The following is a 20,713-nucleotide window of genomic DNA, read 5'->3' on the forward strand; positions in this document are numbered from 1 at the left end:
ACCTCGTTCCCATGGGTACGAGATCTTGCTGCGCCATGTTGTTTCCCATCATGCCTTGCGCGATCTCAACCCCTGGTATTGTGTAATTTAAATGTGTCAAAATATGGCACATTATAATTAGGCTGCAGTTTATCCGTTTTGCGTGCCGACGCCATCTTGAAAATGTTTAAAGTTGTGATTTTGAAGAGTCAATCATTTCAAACATAAGGTTTGGACGTTGCGTTATTTAGCAAAGATTGTACCCTTTCATCCCTTAACCGAAGATACAGGGTTTTTTTTAGCGAAAAACGAGGCTGCCATAATCCATATCGTACAGGCATCGCGAGTTTTGAAAAACAACTAATTTTCGTACGTGACGTGACATGCAAAGCACGCGAGCGCATTATGGGCGCGCCTGTTCAATCTTCGAAATGCGCGCGCAGTACGCTCTGAATAGCCAGTCAGCATCGTTTACGTGAACATCACGGCCAGGGGTTAGTGAAGGAACGCGCACGCGCCCATGGAGTCAAGGCTGTAGAAAAGGCCTTGTGGCTTCGCCACTCGCGAACGCTGGCTTGGTCTTTGCTCCAGTCGCTTTCGTTTTTTCGCAGCTTCGCCTGCAAACAGGGCGGTGTGAAGGGCTAATCCGCTTCACAGAATCTTGTGAAGGAAGTACGGACGGCATTCTGGTAACTTATCATGACCTTTGCATACAGGTAACGCGCGCTGTGTATGATATTAAAAATCCAATCAGAGCTTAAAGAAATCAGCCCTTCCCAGCATCCTATTTGCAGAGCGGGGGTACGAGCGAAATGGGCGACCTCTTCAGGGCACTCCCGCTTGGTGGCACACTGCATTGGGAATCGTTCCATCTGTGTCTCACTCAAAACATAGTTATACCCGACTAAGTGGAGAACAAATTACTGAAGAACATATTAAAACAAGCAACTGCTTTTCTCAACTGCCAAAGCAGTTTCCAATATTATACCTACTCATCCAAGTTGAGTTTAATATCGGTAGATTTTCCTAGTCCATTGGTTTTAAAATGTATCATTTTGTTTACAGGCATGCGAGAAGGATTGCTACTTTAAAGAAGTACTGGAGCAATGTAAATGCGCTGACGTTCAGTACAGATACGATGACTCTATAGCAGCTTGTAACTCATCAATAGAGAGTAAGAGGTTTTTGACAAAATTTTACGTTGGGAAAACGTACGTTATGGTGTATGTATAGCACAGTTGCAATAGGCGAGTTCGAGTAAGTTACACGTGTAAGTAAAACTTACACGAGAGCGTTCTATTAGCCATTACGCGATACTCATGCATGTTTGCCTCTGTGTTATCACTGCTCCAGCTCTTTGGTGGCTGCCTTGATGTAATGATCAGTGGAGCAGACATCAGTGGAGCAGACATCATTATGCCTGACGTGTTTACATTTTGAAGTCAACAAATCACCTTATTAATTTTCCCAGAATGCCAGGCGAATACACCACAGCGAATACACCGGAATAGTACGCCGGAACAGCTGCGTTCCGCGCCACATCACGCAGTACGCGCGACGCGCGCGCCAATCTCCATAATAAGGAGTTGTTAACGACTACTCGCGAGAGGGCCAAACCATAGCACAGCTAAAGGGGTGTTTTAAAAACATGAAGTAAAATTGTTGAAAAAATAATCGTTGGAAATTTATAATTTTTGACTTGTTGGACCGTAGGACCGAAAAGTTTTGATTTGTTTTGAACGAAAATGTTTTCATAAATGGGTTCGGCAAGGGACGTTATCAACATCCAAACTTCTACCGGTCTTAAACATAATGTTTAATACCGGTCAAGCACATATCCATTCCCTTATTAAAGGTAGGGTAGATCATTTTGTTATTTGAGCAATATGTTTCGTTTGAAGCAACAAAAGTGCTCAAAATCTAAAGACGGGTGCTTAACAACTGACCTGCAGAAGTTTCAGCTCTGTGAATGCTGTATATTCCAAGAAAACAATATTATAGGATCTTGATTTCAATTCAAAATTTGCCGAGTCATGTTTTGAATTGCGCCTGGAATTAGCATCCGGGACACGTCCTCATTCAGCCGATTGCAGCTACGCGATGTCACGCACAGAACCGACGAATAGTACCAATCGCTGAATAACAAACGGACATTTCCAACTATACATGTATGCGTCACTTAACGCATCTTTGGAAATTGCCTTTCATTCTTTCATTGTTTTCTTCAAAATGACAGCATGCCAGAAAGAATAATTTCACAGGGAATTTATTGCCATTAAAACCAAGTAAGCTTTTCAACAATAAATTTGTCACTTACTTTTTGGATAGCTGCAAATGATCTACTCTACCTTTAAGTCGTCGAAATACGATGTCCTCTCTATCAATATTGCTTTCAGCTTAAACTTGCAACTTTCAAAACTTACGCTAATTGATTGTTCTAAACAATAACTATAAATTTGAGAGATAATTGCCTTAATTCCTTGTTTTACATTCATGTGTTTGAAGGCGAAGAAAACTGCATCGACGAAATTCAACAGAACTTCACAAGTGGAGTGTTAGACTGCACACACTGCCACAAGAGCTGCAAGTAAGTTGGTCTGCATGCAAGGCTGCAGGTCTGGAACACCGTTTAGATAGGCCTCAGCTCAAGACGAATTCAACCTGATATGCTCACCCGCGTGGCCTATGAAGTGCACGCGTTAAGGGAAATAACACAAAACCCGACTTGAAACAAGACGAGGATCAAGGCCGAGTCTGGGGCCGTTTTCAAAACCTAGGCTTCGCCTCCAATTCGGGTACAGAATATTGTGGGCGTCCAACTGGAATCAATATGGGTCCTGCAGCTATTCTGCTTTATGAACATCACAGAAAATAGTTAAGCACAAAGTACATGTAATATGTGTTTCCATGTGCATAATTAGGGCTGATGGAAAATGATGCTAAAGCCGAGCCCAGATGTGTAGCGTTAACTCACTGTGGACCTCCAAGATTTTTGTGGCGGCAGACACGTTAATGCAGTCGCAAACTTGTAGGACTGATAGTGATACCAAGGGCAGTAATCTATGGTGTATCAAACCACCGATTTGTACTTTCTTGGTAACGCTGTGTTTTAACAAACCGGCAACTTCGTAATGGCGTTGTAAATTTTACATGCCCACAGGTCGAACGATGACCCTGGCCAAACCAACCACTCAATATTTTATATTATTGTTAGATTGACATTATTAATATATTGTTAGCGGGTACTGAGTGAAATAAAGAAAAAAAGTAATTCCATGAATTTTGCCATTTCATTGATTTCAGTGAGACGCGATTTGAAAGGTCCTTTAGTCACTCTATATGGCCAAATCATGATTACAAGGTATGTGGTATGTGTGTAAACAATTAATTAGCAGAACTATACCTGTTTTAAGTAAAGCATTCACTATAATTTAAATTAAAAACAACTTAGCATCAATGTGTAGCCTTTCAGTGGATTCATGTTTATCATAATGTTACAACACTTTGCTACAGTTTGGGATGAAATGGCTGCAGGTGTCGGACCAGTTCTTGAAACCCCTGACATGTTTTAATTGTTATTTTTATTTTAGGATACCGTCAAGGAGAACATACAGAAATCAAACAAGGATACCGTCGACTTAATGCGGAATAACAGTGCATTTATTGAGTACGTATAACGTCTTATTTTAGCTGATGCGTCTGGAAAAAAGTTCTTGCAGTAAAAAAAAGACAAGGCAAGCTTAGTAAATCTGATCGCAGAGATAACAATATTCTGAATCACAGAATTGATTCAGAAAGGATAAAAAGTCCGTAGAATAACCTGTAGTGGAAACTCGATGGAAGTTAAAAGTCCACTGTCGCCATTCGCATGGAGAGTTGATTTATTGCCTATGTTACATGAAAATACATGTACATGAAAAAAGCGGCACCACATCAAGCATTGTATGGCTGGTACCAAACCAGACCCCTCGGGATTGACCCAAAAGTCTCAGTTATAAGGACATTCATAATGGTGAAAGGATAAAACCAATTTTTAAAATGTCGACCTGTTGGAGAAAAAAAAAAGATCGAAGAGCACGGTCGCTTGCTACGAGCCAACCCTCATGTCCATTTTTGTGGGAGTGCATCTGTCCCTTAAAATGCAGTTTCAGTATGAAAATACTTATGGTGGCCCTGAAGTTAAAAATGAATGCGATGATGTGAACAATATTTGCGATGTCGAAGAAAATACTTGCGATTACGTGAAAAAAATTGCGATGTGGTGAAAAGTATTTGCGAAGGCGTAAAATAAAACTTGCGATATCGCAAAAAAAAAAAGCGATGTAGTAAAAAAAAACTTGCGATGTCCAAAAGAACTTGCGATGTCGTAAAAAAAATTGCGATGGCGTGAAAAATAAGTACGCTTCGATTTTTCTTCAGGGCCATCAAAAAATACAAATAGTCCGATTCATTTGTATGTTTTCCCTCGCACAATAACCAAATACTGCAGAGATGCCACTTTTTAGGTTTTAACTTGAATTCAGTTGTGTTTTTTCCCCAAAAATGTGACATATTAAAGTGCTGGATTTGGTCTGAAACAAAAAAAACCCCACATTTTTGAAAGGGGTAAGGGTAGTTTCAGTTTTTTAGAAGTGTTTCAGGCTTTTTATTGACGTATTGGTGGTATCTCTGCAATAGAGAACGCTATATGAACTGGTTAGCTTGTCTGTATTACCTAAATTCACAATCTGAAAATAGCGCCCTCCTGTTATGCCCGCCATGCTTATCTCAATAAGGTCAATGACCGACCAATCTTAATTTTGCCCTACTTCGTGACCACAATGATTATCACATTTAACTCCAACTGTGATTATTTCCTTAGAGAAAATGTTCTCCGAGTCAACGTTTATTACGACAGTCTCTTTTATGATGACATCTACCAGTCAGAGGCCTACCCTGTAAGTATCCATTGAATTATTCAATTCTTTAATACACGTTTTAATTATAAATGTTATACCTAAAGGCTTGCATGAAGAGCTCGGTTCGTTGGCTGAAGAAGACAAGCATAAAATCCTTCGCCATTTCTCCGTTCTTGTGAGTGTATATGTATTTGAAAATGTGATGTAACTGTCCAATATTGGACACTGAGGAGATTCAAGTGTACATGTATCCCCTAATGAAAATGTCCGTGCCAATCGCATTAATCGATGGATGTTTCAATTAATCAATTAAAGTCAAGCTCACTGGCCAGTGATCTTGGCGGTCAGGTCGGGCTGTGGATAGGCGTGTCGGTGCTGACAGTCTTCGAGTTCGTCGAGTTGATGATGGACGTCTGTGTGCTGGCCATGTCCAAGTGCCGGGCCGGAGGCGAGAAGGGACGGGCTGGCAAGAGCTCGGAACACGGCAAAGGAAAGCCCGCAGCGTGACAGGGGACAACGTCGCGCTAGATCCGGCCATCAAATTGAACTGTTGACTTGTTAATTGGAGATAATTGCAACAAACACAATCTGACAATGTTCACTTTGTTAACGACTTCATTATTTTTGATTAAGTCGAGTTGTAACTTAGTCAATACATGTCAATTACAAGTCATCCATTCTGATAGGCCTACTAAGTCGTCCATTCTGATACTAAGTCATCAGTTATACAAGATGAAATTAAACCAGAAATAAACACTTTATTCCCCCAAGTATTTAAGGTATGCGCTTGTGAATGAGACATTATAACAAAATATCGACAGCTATTGAGAATTATAAACACGCATGGTCCGACAATACATTATGTAATTGAGTGCGCGAAGGGTGGACTGGTTCCCACCTCTCAATCATGATTGATAACGTGAGGATAGGAAACCAGCCTACTCACAGGGCGAAACTTTTTGGTGCGCAAAAGGAACCCATATTAATAAAAACCCTTTTTTAGAGGTTTGCAGATGCTAGAAAAAAAGTGGTTTTTTTTTTCAATAACAAATCTTCGAGTTGAGGAGGAACAAATTTTGTTGAAGAGCGCTTTCATGAACAGTAAATTTTCAAATGAATTGTGACAGAGGCATTCAATATATATATATATATATATATATATATACAGAGTGGTTAAAAAAGGACACCGACTTTTGACAGCAATTTTCACCTACTTAATGAACTTATTTGAAATGTTTTCTCACATAGTAGTAAAGTATAGGCTTTTATCCATGCAGGGTGAAAAAAAACTTAGTAAAAGTCGCAAAAATAATGATATTATGCGAATTTGAATACAAATCACCAAAATCAGTCTTGTCCACGGGTTATTCCATGTAAATTTGACGTTTTCGTAGTTCATAAAAATAAAAACCTTCCCACCAAATTATATAATAGTTTGCCCTGGTAACTTTTATTGAAGCTGTTCAATTATTCATGTCAGTGTTAAGATCATGTAATCAATGACCTGTCGGCGTAAGTTCGTTGTTGCATAACATTACATAACATTACATGACAATCAAATGTCATGCCCTTTCAAATAAAGCTTCCATAGAGCTCAGTCAAGCGAAGGGAATGTATACCTCCATGGACAAACAGGTTTCGCACATGAAATGTTCAAATTAGCATAGCTCAACGACAAAATGTGCAAATGCAGCGATTTTTCGTCACATTTGCTTAAAGGCCAGTACTTTAATAGCTACTAATCGACAATCAAAAATAATTTTAAAAAATATGTGAAAATTGCTGTCAAATGTGGGTGTCCTTTTTTAACCACCCTGTATATTGTTTATCATGCCATTTGCGATCTGAACTGAAATATATATTTGATATATGACTGACTTCTGATCTGAAGAAAGGCCTGTAACTTTAACACTAAAGAAAAGTAGCTTCTCTACTCTTACTATTGTCTCTGTATTTCCATGCGCACAGTCGCACAGTAATAATAAGATCATCTACTCAATGAGCTGTCGGCTTAAGTTTACTGTTGCATCAAAAAAGGCTACATGGATAATTACGTACTTGTCTGAAGATTGCGCTTGTGTCACAAGTAGTTTAGATGTGCAGACATTATCATGAATTTACAGAATAGTTCATAAAACATTTACTTTTCTACCTACCAGGATTGTACAGTCATATATATTTTGCAATTGCAAAAGGATAAAACAAAATATGCGTCTCAGGTTTGGGTAACCGTTGCTACATTGTCACGTATTCTAAAATTAAAAAAAACCTGTCCTATCATCATGACTGAATGCAATACAGCCTTCGATAGAGTAGAAGCTTTGTCTTTTTAAAGGAGCTGTTCATTAACTCTGTAAATTCGGAGACAGTTGATGGTTCAGTATTGGCAACCTTATATTAGCTTATATTGTTTTCAAAGGAATTGATTGATCATAAGTGTGTGAGATTTCAGTAATGAATATTGAAAGAATAAAAAAAATTCTCTTTTGTTTCTCTGTAAGTAAATCTTATGCGTCCTCTCATTTCGACAAAAGTTAATGTATTTTAGTTTCTTTTTGCTTTAAACCTTTTTTTTTTAAAACATACCAACACTACAAAAACTGCAGTGTTAAATTTACACCATTGGTATCTATATAGGACCATCTGGTGTTTAATGTTACTGGTGTTGTCCTATATAGATACCGAATGGTGTTAAATTAACACTACAGCTTTTGCAGTGAATCTAAAATTACTCTGGTAATCTGCGGCATATTTCTATATCGACATATTTGTTGTAAAGCTCGGATTCTAATAACGCCCCCATGCGGACATATCTAGAGAGGATTATTGGTGGAGCCAAAAAAATAGCCGAAGGTTCAAGGTTATGAGGATGTTTATTTAAGTGTTCAAAACAAAATAGATTGTCATACAGTTTATTTCTCAAATCTATTCAGAGGGAGGTTGAATATTATTTTTTTATTTTTTTATTATTATTATTTGAAGGTCCGTGGACAATGACAATGCTATGATAAGCGTTCATGCTTAAATAGGACTACAGGACAGCGACAAGTTTGTTTTGGAAGGTCAGAAATCCAAACAGACCTTGAAGTCTTTTGTATAGTTGTCAGTGGGAAAGGATCACTGACCTTTTCAAATCTTATTAAAAGTAATATATTTTTAACAGTGAAGCTATTGTCGAGCGTAATAAAAACCCAAATGGGTTTCATGCTTGGATTTACAGTTCATTTCCGACTCTTTTTTAACTCTAAAAGATTCGGGTGTAATCGGCCCCCCCCCCAACTTTTTCCGCGATAACCTTGAAAAAAAAATAATCCGTGACCTGAGCTGTCCTGCCTTTTTAGCCCCGAGTCTTGCGCATCTTTTGATACCCAAAACATAACATTTGGAGGCTACGGGTTGCCGCGCAGCGAAACGCCGTGAAAACTGAATTTTCCCATATACGAGGAACTTGCATCTGAATACTTAATGAGTCATAATTCCAAAGCCTTTAACCTATAGTCATGAAGTTTCTTGGGTATGTTCATATTAAGTTGTTATATGCATGTACCGAGTTTCATAATTTTTCGTCACTCGATGGCCGAGATTTAGGGGCGGAATCCGCCCCCCCCCCCTTCTCCCCGGCTGTGAGATGGTCAAAATAACCCGGCCGTAGGGTTAGATATGGATAAGACAGCTTAATTTTGTGGCAACAATGCCCAACAAGTTTGAAGTCGGTAGACCAATGGATTATAAAAAATTTCACTGGTTGGGAAATTGAAAAACCCGTTCTCGGTTGTCCTCATCGGGCATGCATGGGATTCTTGCACCATGATGCCTTCTGTGATTTGAGAACTTTGACATTGGAGCACCACAAAGAGTATCTCCATTGGATGGAGCACTAGCTTCTGGAATACTGATAAACGATAATGATGTACATGTACCAAATATGAAACAAGCCATCATCCAACAACCTTGTTTCTGCTGGGCGCCTGTGGGTCATCAATATAGGCCTACTAAAATAACAGTTTTACGATTCAGCGTTAAGATGCGGAAAAAAATTGAAATAAGAGCAAAGATATGAAAAATTTGAACTGTACTGAATTTTTCTATTCATTTTTTGACCTGTTTTGCGTATATTGACATATTTCGTTGACATTGTCCATATCTATCAAGTTTGCCCCATCGTGAAGTATTTGGTGAACGTGTGGGTTTGCACGTTTACGGCACCACAATTCAGCCACGACCCTATTCAAATCAAAAACGGCCTGGATTTGTCACTGGCCTTCGTGCATTGTCCAGTTTGCTCAGATCGAAAATTTTCAAAAGCTTTTTTTTAATTGCACAGCTCTCCTCAGCTCAATGCATTATATCCCCTTTCTCCATTGGCTACGTACCATTCAGTGCAGTGATGACGACCCCATGCAGTTAAAGTTGTTTGGCACCACTGGTGGTCGTTAGGGCAACCAGTATTATGCGTCACTCAGGGATTTTGGGCACAAAAGCGGCACAACAATTGTTGTTGAGAAGGTCAGTGCCAGGCCGTAACGGAGACTTTTATAGGCGATCGAGCGAGTTCGGCGATGTGTGACCAAGACCTGAAATACACAACTGCCATTTTGCCTAGTAGAAGCACTGCGAGGCCATGATGAATGACTTCCTGTCTTAACCTTGTGGACTCAGATCCACTTAGTCGCGGTTTTATTAACGCAATTCCGCTGGACGCACGAATGCAGGAAATCAGTTGAGACCAACAGGAAGACTAGATTGGTGCTTCGCAGTGCAGCCGTTATCACTACATTGTATATACCTACATTGTATGTGGATCAGGTACATACACATATCGACTGATGATTACTCACAGCAAAATTGATGCGAAACATGAATGTACAACTTGAAGTTTTTCTCGAGTGGAACGGACTAGGACCCGTACAGTGTGGTTGTTTTGTAGCCATACGTTACGGTTGACACGTGTCGTGTTTGTTTTAAAGTGAGCAGACTGAATTATTTCATAATCATCTTTGATGATAACTGCAAACACGATTATTCTTCGGATACACTGTTGTATGTAAGCTTTATTTTAAGAGTCTGACCATGATCAGACAATCGGATCTGAAATAGCGAAAATCCATTCTGTCGGTGACAATAACTCGCTTTGAACACATGTATCGATCGGAGGCAGCATCACCAGAAAGGTGGCCAGCCTCGGAAACAAACGACCACCACGCATCAAACGAGCAGCTACAGAACTCCGTGGAGTGGTCGGCGGGGCGAGAGCAGCAATCCACCCACAACACCACCGTGCCAGTCCCGCCAACAGCGGCCGTCATGTTGCGTAGATCCTCGAAAACGCGGCCCTTTAAGCGGGGACCGTCCCTGATTGAGCTAGAAGGCAAGGGGAATGATTGGGATCGCATACCGGAAGAACAGCAACAACATCGAACGGATCTGACGGACGAAGAACTGCTGGCAAAAACTAGCTTGGCCCAAACACTGGTCGCCTCCCTCTTGGAAAACACCGGGGCACATGGCATCCCCAACATCAAAAGGGCACCCAACAATTTCCGCAAGATTTTCTGGACCGCACTCTTTCTAACGGGGGTTGCCATGTTCATCTGGCAGACCTCTTGGCTTGTTACACGGTACTACTCGTACGGTGTGGACACCAAAATGGAAATCTCGAGCGACAGGATGGTGGAGTTTCCTGCCGTCACCATCTGCAACCTGAACCCCATCAAGAGTGATTTTTTGGAAGACTTGGTCGACCAAGGAGTACCTCTACCACCCAGCCTAACTCGTCCAAAAAGGGTAAGACTCTTAGAATTAATATTCCTCTTCATGTTTTCGCTCGTTTGCAGTTATATGCACTGTTAATAAAAGCCCGTAAATTTACGGACTCCGTAAAGTGAAATATCCGTATTTTCGGCGTAATTATACGGATCTTTCCGTAAATGCAAATATTAATTATGCTAATTAGCGTGATTACAATCAACCACATCGGCCCAAACACCTACACATGATATAGTACATCTTAGTACATATGGATATTCCACTCACAACCGTGTACACATGTCCAAACTCGTGTTAATGTTCTGTTTATTTTAAGGAATGAAAACAAAACTTTTCCAAAAATTTTGCTGCCAGAAGAAAATAGCGTTCCGTTTTCCTGCAACAAAATTTCTATGTACTTAGATGTACTATATTAAGTGTAGGTGTTTGGGCCGATGTGGTTGATTATAATCACGCTAATTAGCATAATCAATATTTCCATTTGCGGAAAGATCCGTATAATTACGCCGAAAATACGGAATATTTCACTTTACCGAGTCCTTAAATTTACGGGCATTTTTAACAATGTGGGGAAGCATCTGGGTGATTTTTTTTTTAAGTCCGACACTCACAGTACATAATACACCGGTTATGGCGGAAGCATTGGGTCTGCTATTGTACGGAATAACAGACCCCAAGAGGTCTGTTTTTCGAGATCCTCTAAAAATCTACAAAGAGGCGTCGGAGCATTTGGCATGGCCGAGGAGGTCAGGAGCACGCCTGTCAATTTTAAAAGATGTACTTATTATGGCCACGCGAAGTAGGCCTAAGGATATTTTCGTTTGAATGTCTCGTTCAAAAGTGAATAACTTTTGTATTGCTAGGAAAGTAGCCATTAAAAAACAAATCTATTTTCGAGGAAAAATACTGAGCACGTGGAACGCATCTAAGGACTGAGACTTTTCTCTCCCTTGCAAATTTCAAGTACATTAATAACGTGTCATAGGTTTTCTGCACAGTGCAGGATTTCGAAGAAACCAGATAATTTCAAGGGATTTTCAAGAGAGTTATGTGTGAATTTTACACTCTTAGTTGTCTTCCCTCATCAGGGTTATGGTGACGACAGCGAAGAGGAAGAATTTGACGATCGTTTTGAGATGCTTGGAGATGCTGTGGAACTCGTGGCTGCGTTCAGGTACAACGACAGACGGGCCAGTGGCCATCTGCTGAGGGATATGCTGTTGAGATGTGCCTTCCAGGGGAAGCCTTGTCATGCTAGGTTGGTATTTCCTTTTGTCTTCGAAAATAAATGTATTTGTATGTAGCCTGGATAGCCCACGTGTTGCTCTTTCGACTTATTTCCAGTGGTGTACCTTTAGGCCATCAGCTTTGGTCCAGAAATTGGGCCACCGGTATCAAATGGTCGAAAGGAGCAATGCTCATGGCGATATTTGGCAAGGTATACACATCAAGAGTTTGAAAATGTGTGATTGTTTAGCAGCGCGAGCGGTGGAAATTGTTTTTGGTGCTAGTAGTATTTCTTTTTTAAAAACATTTAACAAACATGTTTTGGCCGCCATTTTGTTTTAAGTGATAGCACACAAAAAGCTGCCACCGCTGCAATCCTACTTTGTGCATGAGAAAGTTAAATTACAGGGTGTATAGCGGTGGGAGGAATGACCGGGAATCGAACTCGGGTCACAGCGGTGGAAGGCGAGGACGATACCACGACTATCTGATCCCCGGGCCTCATTTTAAAGTGGAAAGGCGTATCTTTCAAACCATACCTATATTATCGATGTTGATTATACACATTGTACGTCTGGCATTCCGTCATATTTTGTTTGCATTTTTTGGATACACATTGTATTGATATAGTTGTGATCACAGAGATTACCGCTTACGGGCATTGATTCATAACCTATTTCGTATGCATTACAGGGATTTCACCTTTTTCTACCACTATCTCTACGGCAACTGCTACATCTTCAATGCTGGACCCGACCCCAACACTACAACCCCGAGATACTTTGTGACCAGAGCGGGACCACTTTATGGTATGTTCACAAGTCACATGCAGTGGCATGTGTTTTGGCTCTCAGATGATTTTGAAATCAATTTCACTCGTATTACAGATAAGGAACCGAAAGGATATTTATTCAAAAGTAAATTTGACTTTAATTGATTTGTTGGATGGCGTCTAATACAGAATCACGTGTAAGATTAATGCGAAACTCAGACATTAACATAGGCCTACGTTGATAACTTTTTGAAATTATGCTTGGAAAATTACAGTAACAAAAACCGACATTGCTTCAAAACGCTTAGATCATACTTCTCCCTGTTTACGCTTACTGTACTTGAACCCTATATCATGGCTCTACTCAAAACCGGATTTGCTCTTTTTATTAAAAATACACACAACTTTCCAAGGTGTTTGAGACACACATCAAATAAAGGCTTATTTCATCATCTTTCATTTTCCGTTCAATTTTGTTGGGGTAACTAATGGCTTTTTAGGAGAAAATTCATCCAAAGATGATCACTCCTTGAAACAGTCCTGAAGCCCATCGCCATTTTGAAAATGGACACCTACGCTCCATTGGAAAATAGAGCCATTTTAGGGCCTGTAATCCAAATTTCACAGAAAATACTGTGTGAGCTCGCAGTCCTCTGTTCACGGCCCTCACAATGCTCTGAGTACCTGAGAATTTGAGGGCATGCAAATCGTGATTTGGCCGGCGTAGGCAATTTTGTGCCTATTTACACGTTTGCACCCTTTACTAAACCGTGGGGAAATATGCTAACTAGCGAAATTTTCTGCTAAAGTTGGTGAGAAATCTTCGATAATGATAAGCTCAATACCTTAATCTGTTTGTTTCAGGTTTGACGTTGGAGTTGTATATTGAGCAGGACCAGTACATGGAGAACGTCCAACCAGCGGCGGGGGCAAGGGTCGTTGTGCATGCGCGTCACGACATGCCATTTCCTGACGATGAGGGCGTGAGCGTCTCGCCTGGCCAAGAGACGTTCATTGGTTTCAAGAGGTGGGTGAACAGACGATTATTATTCTTTCCCTGATTTTATGGCAAAGACAACAACTACAAACGGACAAAATAGCTAAATGTAACAAAGGATTTATTGACATTCTTCAGGATAGGGTTTTAGATTCGGTCCCCGGTTCAGTTTCGACAGTGACTCATTTTGAAGATTTTAATATTAAAACCAAATGGAAATACAAATAAGCTCAAGTTGAACTCATAATGATTTGATGTTGCAGAAACAGACCAAGGATTCCTGAGGGTTGGGGCCGTCTGATTATGTGTAACCAAACGGCGAAGACTAGTATAAACTACAAAAGCTGTTTCGGCTGTTTGTTATTTATTTGCAGTCTTATTTAAACAGGGTGGCCTCCTCAGTTAAAAAAAAATGCTTTCCTTGAGGCCCCTGTATTAAAAAAAGGACTTAATAACAATTAATTAAAATAATATTTAAAACAAATGCAGTTATTAAAATATAGACATAAATTAATGTTAACTGTTTAAAGAAATAGTTTGAAATGTTTGAAATGACTCTGTGCCTGGCGACGGCCTGCAATATTCCACACGCGCCCAGTGAAGTGTGGCTCAATCCACCTCCCTCAAACTCATGTGGTATATCCCTTTAGCCAAGTTGCCAAATTCGGATGCGACCTAAGTTTCGCCGCCTCACCTTTGCAAATTTAACTGGTTGACATTTTTGGAATCATTACGTATCTGACGAGGGAGCTACAACTTTCGAACAAGAGCAAGACAGGCTGAATCCCGGGCCCTCTATTTCATTTGATTGCTCGAAAGGCGAAGTGCAATGATATTCAGATATAAGAAGGGAGTTGCATGCTTTCAATATTGATGATCATGAGGCACGACGTCTTATTCGTCAATGTTACGTCGTAGGAAAACACGTAGTCTTTGGCCTCCCAAACAGTAGAAACTGTTTGCAGCCTCCCAAACAGTAGAAACTGCATGGTTCTTTTCCTGCATGTAGGTCTTAATGTATTTATTTCTTAGTCTTGCGGAAGAAGATTTGCAAGAGTACCAGTACGAGTATGAGTACTTTTCATGAGTACGAGTACCAGTACCAAAACATTTACTCGAGTACGAGTACTACAGAATTGCCTTATTTTATCCAGCTGATATCCTTCCCTATTTCCCCCCATTTAGACCAACTTCACAAGACTGAACTATCCCTACACTAACTGCACACTGGTGGCCGATGGCAATGCTACAATATTCAACGTTCCACTGCCTCATGTTAGATACAGTCAGCGGGTGAGTCTGACAGTTCCCAGGCCAAAATATATGATTACATGTTTAATTTTAGTTTTCATGTTCCACGCAAGTGTTTCAATATTAGAAAATGGCTACAATAATCTTCGCTTTAATATAAGAGGAAACCATACGCACAATTTGCTATACAAAATGTCGTCACACGAGCAGAAAGTTACAAAGTGGCGAATCTTCTCCGTGGGGTACCATTACCTGTATGGGTGAACTAAAGCATTAAAAAAACAGCAAAAAGTGCTTCATCATTTGTTCGACAGTGAAGGAATTGGCATCTTGCGACAGCTGTTATGGGAGGGGTGTTTGCGGGGCACCATAGCTGAAATGCCCGGGGATCCGGTTGGTTGCTTCTCCCTTCCCTCAATCGAAATCTGCTTCTGCATTTTCCTCCCACAATATTTCCCATCATTAAGGAGCGAACCGAGAACCATAAAATGGGACTTTCTGAATACTGTGTGACCACCCGAGACTATAAGATCAGGTTACCTTTTCCTTCACCAGGCGTGTGAAAACGACTGCTATTATCAAAACCTGACCAAAGAGTGTGGCTGTGCGGACGTCAGGTTTCGGTATGATGACGACGTACCTCTATGCTCGAATACAACTCAAGGTAAGCGATAGCCCGATTGAATACTGCCTTCTCAATGTCGACCAATGCTGCCCTCAGGCGGGGCTCAATACGCGGGTTATAGAGGGTCTCAAATTCGCCTTGCTCCCGTAATATGTTTGGTAATTCTTGAAAGCCTACCAAGGTTTCCAAGATTTTTTTCTTAATTAGTATCTCTGCTTTTTGTCTAACATTGTCGACATTCTCTTATGTTTTTCTAATATTTCCAATTTCACTGACATGACTTGTAACAACATTTTTAATTCAGAAACCCACCAGAACATGACGGTTTTTTTTTCAAAATTAAGTCCTCTGGATTGGACATCTTATTTATCATGCATTTTAGACAGGGATTTTATATCCATGGAAATGAATCTCGTAAAGAAACAATCAGGCCCACATCTTGACTGTAACCGATCAGGAATTGGACCCACTGGTTGATTAATTCCCTTATATCTGCACGCAGAGGATTGCAAGAATAGTGTTGAGATGAAGTATCTAGCGGGCAACCTGGACTGTACATGCACGCCTCCATGCAGGTAAGGCATGCACGCGTGTTTGGTAACCGAAGTTGGTATAGGCTACACATGTTAGGTACGAAATTTGATTATCATTATTATGAATCTTTCGTCAAAATGTTAAATGCTCTTTTGTCCATTTGCATGTGTGTTTATGTTGTTGGTCCCATAGAGGCCAGCCTCATACTCCTCTTCATACCTGACTAACTGACTCACTACTGTCACTTGTGACTTAGCCTGGTTGAAGAGAGCCGGGCAGTACTATCGAATAGGCTTTCCTCACAATCAGCTAAATCCAGCCCATTATGTAGTACATAATGGGCCTGTACACCAGATGCATGATGTGAACTTGAGCCATTCCGAATCAATGTACATGTACATGTACCATTATCATGGTGCATCAATTTGACATTTTCCCATTCAAAGCTATGTAACCAAAGCGAGGCTGGAAGGACATATAGGCTGATTCTTTTTTGCGCAAAAACATTATCATTCAGTACTGTTATTGGGTACAGGAAACATGACTGAAATGGTGGCAGCATACTGTAAAGGTCTATAATAATTGAATGTCATTTTGTGTGCTTCACAATAGGCTTGCCTTGTCTTGATATTATTTAGCTGTACTCAGTGCTTCAGTCACTATCTTGAAACATGTTTTCTGTGTTTCCATTGATCCTACCATTTTGGGCATGGCATGTAGACTGCAATATCCGACTCTGCGGAAGAGCTAGAGTTGGTGTTATTGTTTGAAAAGATTGTATATTTCACATTTATCATCCTTACCATTACAGGGAGCTACAGTACAACTTCGTAACTGGGCAGGCACGTTGGCCAAACGAGAAATATAAGGTGTGGTTTTTACCGTTTTTCTGTCGCACGTGACTTTCGGCATACATAAAAAGGAACTTTTAAAAGTAGGCCCGTCCCCCCCCCCAAAAAAAAGGTCCACATTTTTAGTATCCTTTTCGTAACCTAACTCCCCCTCCCCCCCCCCCACCCCGCACCCGTTCTTTTATAATGTTCCAAGCTGGTCAGGGCCCAGGGGCAGGTGTCTCGATCAAGTTTTGTTTGAGGTCTGGACAACCAGAGAAAAAAGATTGTTGCCATGGAGGTATTTCATTTCACTAGGTAGATGTTTACATGCCTTGAATTTGATACAGTCGAAATCGCTATGTTTAAAAAGACATGGAAGTTTAGTCCGTTTATACTTATTTTTACTTATTTCTTGGATTTTACTCAGCCTTTCCTCCAGGACTCTATCGGGAACTTTTCGGCTGATTTGGAGCAAGACAGGGACAGAGATGGCGATCCCAATTTCTTGGAGTAAGTATGGACATACAAGTCTTTGTTTGAAACAAGTATGCGTATGCCCTATGGTGCAATTCTAAACTAAATTAAGACGATATCGTCATGTTTAATTAACAAAGCGCCTATGAAACCTTTGTTTGAACTGTTGTATTTTTCTTGTCTAAATTTTCCATCAATTAATTTGGGGAAGTTATTCACGGTGCCCGATTTGATACTTTTATATACTTTGCGTGAATAGTACGTGGACGGTATTGTTAATACGTTTTGACCGAATCTTTACAAGTATCTCATTATCGTTTTTTCCAAAATTTTTCGTGACAGAAAGAACGTTCTTAAGTTGAACGTATATTATGACAGGCTGGAGTACACGACTATCTATCAAGAAAAGGCCTATGATGTGAGTTAAATTAGTCGGTGTTTTCCCCTTATTATACGTGTAAGAAGCCTCTGTACTGAGGACGTCACACTGTGTTTACTTGTACGCTTTTCTATAAGGCTAGGAAAGATTGTTCCCACTCCCCCAGGGGGGGGGGGGGGCGGAAGGGGTAACGCCCTCTACGTTGAAATTGATCTCATTTCCCCCTCGCGACGTGGGCAGTTCGAAGCTCCGTCGTTAACGCACGTAGCTCCGTGCACATGTATACATCAACATCTACGTATACATCAACATCTGGTGCGCGTGCCGGTGCAGCGCTGAGTAAATGGCAGAAACCATTTTCTCAAACAAACCCTGGAAAAACTGTCAAATATCTAGAGGATGTACGGAGCGATTTTTGTGAAACTTCCAGGAACAAAAGATCAATCCTTAAAAATTACGATCAGAGAAAAAAATCAGAGGATGAACGATACAATTTTTCAAATTATGTCGATATTTGTACCCGTTTCAGGGGAGACATTTTGTAATGAATTTCCCACCTAGACACATTCAAAGAAGTTAAGCACGTTGATCCTGGCATTAATCAATCACAAATGTTCGCTAATGTTTTTACGCATTTTTATATAAATTAAGCAATCGTATCAATTGGAATTACTCGTTGAACCTATGCTGTCATGTTTTCAATGCTGATAGAGAGAGCATTTCAACATTAAAAATGGTTTCCTTTTTTTTAAACAACGCTCACCTCTTTTAAAATGGAATGTATCCAAAGAGAATAGTCCGCGATTTTTGGGTCTGGAACCCAGACCCCTTCCGCCCCCCCCCCCCCTGCACTCCCCCATAGGAAAACACGTGTAATTGAAGTGTGACGCCATCAGTACAGAGGCTTATTGTGAGTTTAACGGTCCAAAACGCTTTATATAATAAAATGTTAAGGAGCAGGCTGGTTACAAATTTGACAAATATTGATATGTGGCAATTAATATTGATTTTTCCACTGTCTATCAGTAAAAGCCTATGTTGTGCCTTACTTTTAAGGTCTGTTTCCCTGAAAACTTTTGTTTTTAATAATTTTTAATGCACAGCTTTCTGTTTGGTGTACTGTACGACTACGTGAAGTGGTCGTCGTAATGTGATCATTGTTTCATTATTTGGTATATGTCGACTTTCCACAGGAGATTGCCCTACTGAGTGACATGGGAGGCAACGTGGGACTGTGGCTAGGGCTCTCCGTCCTGACATCTGTTTGAATCGAGCTATTCTATGACTTGATGAAGCTCATTTGCTACCGGTAATGCTACATTTAAGAGGTCACTTTAAAAACAAATAAAATATGGAAATATTCAGTGTTGTTCATACGTTATCATTCTGATCAAGGCTTATGCCTCTTTTTTGGTTTAATACTCTGCACGCAACGATCGCTTGGCGGAGTTACCAAACCATCACGAGACCTCGTCATTGTGCATTTTTGCATGACCGATATGTATATCTAAGTTATACTGTCGGTAAGCTGTCAAAAATTGAGTTGATCAATCACCACTAACTTACATCATGCATGGCGTACGAAAGTGCAAGTTATTCGGTCAGTAAGTGACCAGTCGTTTCCACTAAGTCAATTTAGCGATAGATCATTTTGTTTCAATCAGTCAGTCAATCTATCAATCAATAATGCTCAGACTACCGCGTGGCAGAAAACAAACTCTTGAAAGTAATTGGCAGCGGGACAAATTGAATAAAAGGCATTAAGAAAAAAATTGTCTTAACTTGATTGATTGTAAAAACTGAGATTTTTTTTACAGACTTATCAACAAATCAGGCAAGATGAATGGCAGGCGGGAGGCAAAGTGACGTCATCCGACGTGCAATTGCAACAAGTGCCTAACCTCAAAGGAAACGATGAAGAGAAACACAATGGCTACGAGGGCTAGTGATAAGGGTATTGTAATATTTAAGACAAAAGAACGATGGTTGCTTTTTATGAAAAAGTTCAGTGTTCTCTCAGCAACACGAAAACAAATCACATAAGGATGTGTGAATTGTTTTCGTTTTGCTGAAAGAACGCACACCTTTTTTGTGATCCATGGACAGAACTTGAAAACGGTGGCTGTGTTTAAAATTCCGTAACATAAAGAGTAAATGAATGATTTGAATGATTCTTGTACTAAAAGAAAGCCTATGAATTGGGCTTTCATATCCTAGATTTAAAAGTGCTACATGCAGAACTTCAATAAAACAATAGTCCCGACATTTGGGTTTCTTTTTTTTTACTCACCGTGTATATAAGAAAGTATATGCAAATTGTGGAATTAAAAGCCGAATAGGAGAATTTCAAACTGGCCACCAAACTGAGGCATTTTAGTGCTTACAAGTGTATGATATTCGGGCCCCTTTTCTTTTCTGTCATCCTAACTAAAAAACTGAGGTCCTCGGCTTAGTTTGTACAATAGTGATTTGAACTTCCTCCGTACGGTGACCTTATTTCTGAAGACTTTCATTTCTCAATTATTTTGGTTTTGATGTTTCGTTCAAAAATTATCGTTGGCACGGAATGAAGTAGAAACATTATTTCTGTAATATCTCTTATGCATGTATATAAATGTTGGATTTGAACATTAGTTGAATGTTTATGATTGTAGCTCAAGTGAATCAAAGTGTGTTAATTAGTGTACATATGTACATGCTGAGTGGATGTTTTGATATGTATAATTATCCATTTTGGATTTGAAAAGCAAAGACTATACTTTAAAGAGGTTGTGGAATGCTGAAAGTCGTTTTGTTTTTTATATATTTTTTTATTGTAGAGTAGACCCATATCATAATGACAAACTCCCATTCTTTTGTAATGTGCGTTAATATGTTTATAAAACTGAAATTCATCGAGTAATTGGTCAGCGAGCGCATAAATTGAAATCAACATTCGTCTGGTTCTTCGTAAAATCAGAAAAATCGTGACGTAATAA

The 20,713-nt window shown here is 40.0% G+C and overlaps 2 protein-coding genes across 4 annotated transcripts in view; both read left to right on the plus strand.

Annotated features, from left to right (window-relative positions):
- The window catches only part of LOC119745761 (amiloride-sensitive sodium channel subunit beta-like), a 35,129-nt gene extending 27,752 nt beyond the window's left edge, over positions 1–7,377 (plus strand). For all 3 annotated transcript variants that reach the window (XM_038222350.1, XM_038222351.1, XM_038222352.1), the window contains 6 exons: positions 1,045–1,153; positions 2,485–2,566; positions 3,283–3,340; positions 3,570–3,646; positions 4,841–4,916; positions 5,193–7,377. In XM_038222350.1, the coding sequence (XP_038078278.1) occupies positions 1,045–1,153; positions 2,485–2,566; positions 3,283–3,340; positions 3,570–3,646; positions 4,841–4,916; positions 5,193–5,384 (594 nt within the window). In that variant the 3' untranslated portion in view covers positions 5,385–7,377. The remainder of the gene's footprint in view (positions 1–1,044; positions 1,154–2,484; positions 2,567–3,282; positions 3,341–3,569; positions 3,647–4,840; positions 4,917–5,192) is intronic.
- A 2,639-nt stretch (positions 7,378–10,016) lies between these two features.
- On the plus strand, positions 10,017–19,731 carry LOC119745948 (amiloride-sensitive sodium channel subunit alpha-like). Its single transcript, XM_038222660.1, has 12 exons — positions 10,017–10,661; positions 11,732–11,901; positions 12,564–12,679; positions 13,507–13,669; positions 14,824–14,932; positions 15,446–15,554; positions 16,018–16,090; positions 16,861–16,918; positions 17,310–17,392; positions 17,699–17,774; positions 18,929–19,044; positions 19,553–19,731. Exons 1-11 carry the CDS (start codon positions 10,017–10,019, stop codon positions 19,001–19,003), a joined length of 1,677 nt encoding a protein of 558 aa, XP_038078588.1. The 3' UTR covers positions 19,004–19,044; positions 19,553–19,731.
- Positions 19,732–20,713: the final 982 nt, after the last annotated feature.

Source organism: Patiria miniata, unplaced genomic scaffold (assembly GCF_015706575.1).
Source record: "Patiria miniata isolate m_02_andy unplaced genomic scaffold, ASM1570657v1 HiC_scaffold_7, whole genome shotgun sequence".
In the NCBI taxonomy this organism is placed as follows: domain Eukaryota; kingdom Metazoa; phylum Echinodermata; class Asteroidea; order Valvatida; family Asterinidae; genus Patiria; species Patiria miniata.

Coding starts and splice junctions, on each gene's coding strand:
- LOC119745948 (XM_038222660.1), top strand. CDS start 10,017: ATGTATCGATCGGAGGCAGCATCACCAGAAAGGTGGCCAGCCTCGGAA. Junction 13,670..14,823: donor ACGTTCATTGGTTTCAAGAG/GTGGGTGAACAG, acceptor TCCCCCCATTTA/GACCAACTTCACAAGACTGA. Junction 17,393..17,698: donor GGCGATCCCAATTTCTTGGA/GTAAGTATGGAC, acceptor TTTTCGTGACAG/AAAGAACGTTCTTAAGTTGA.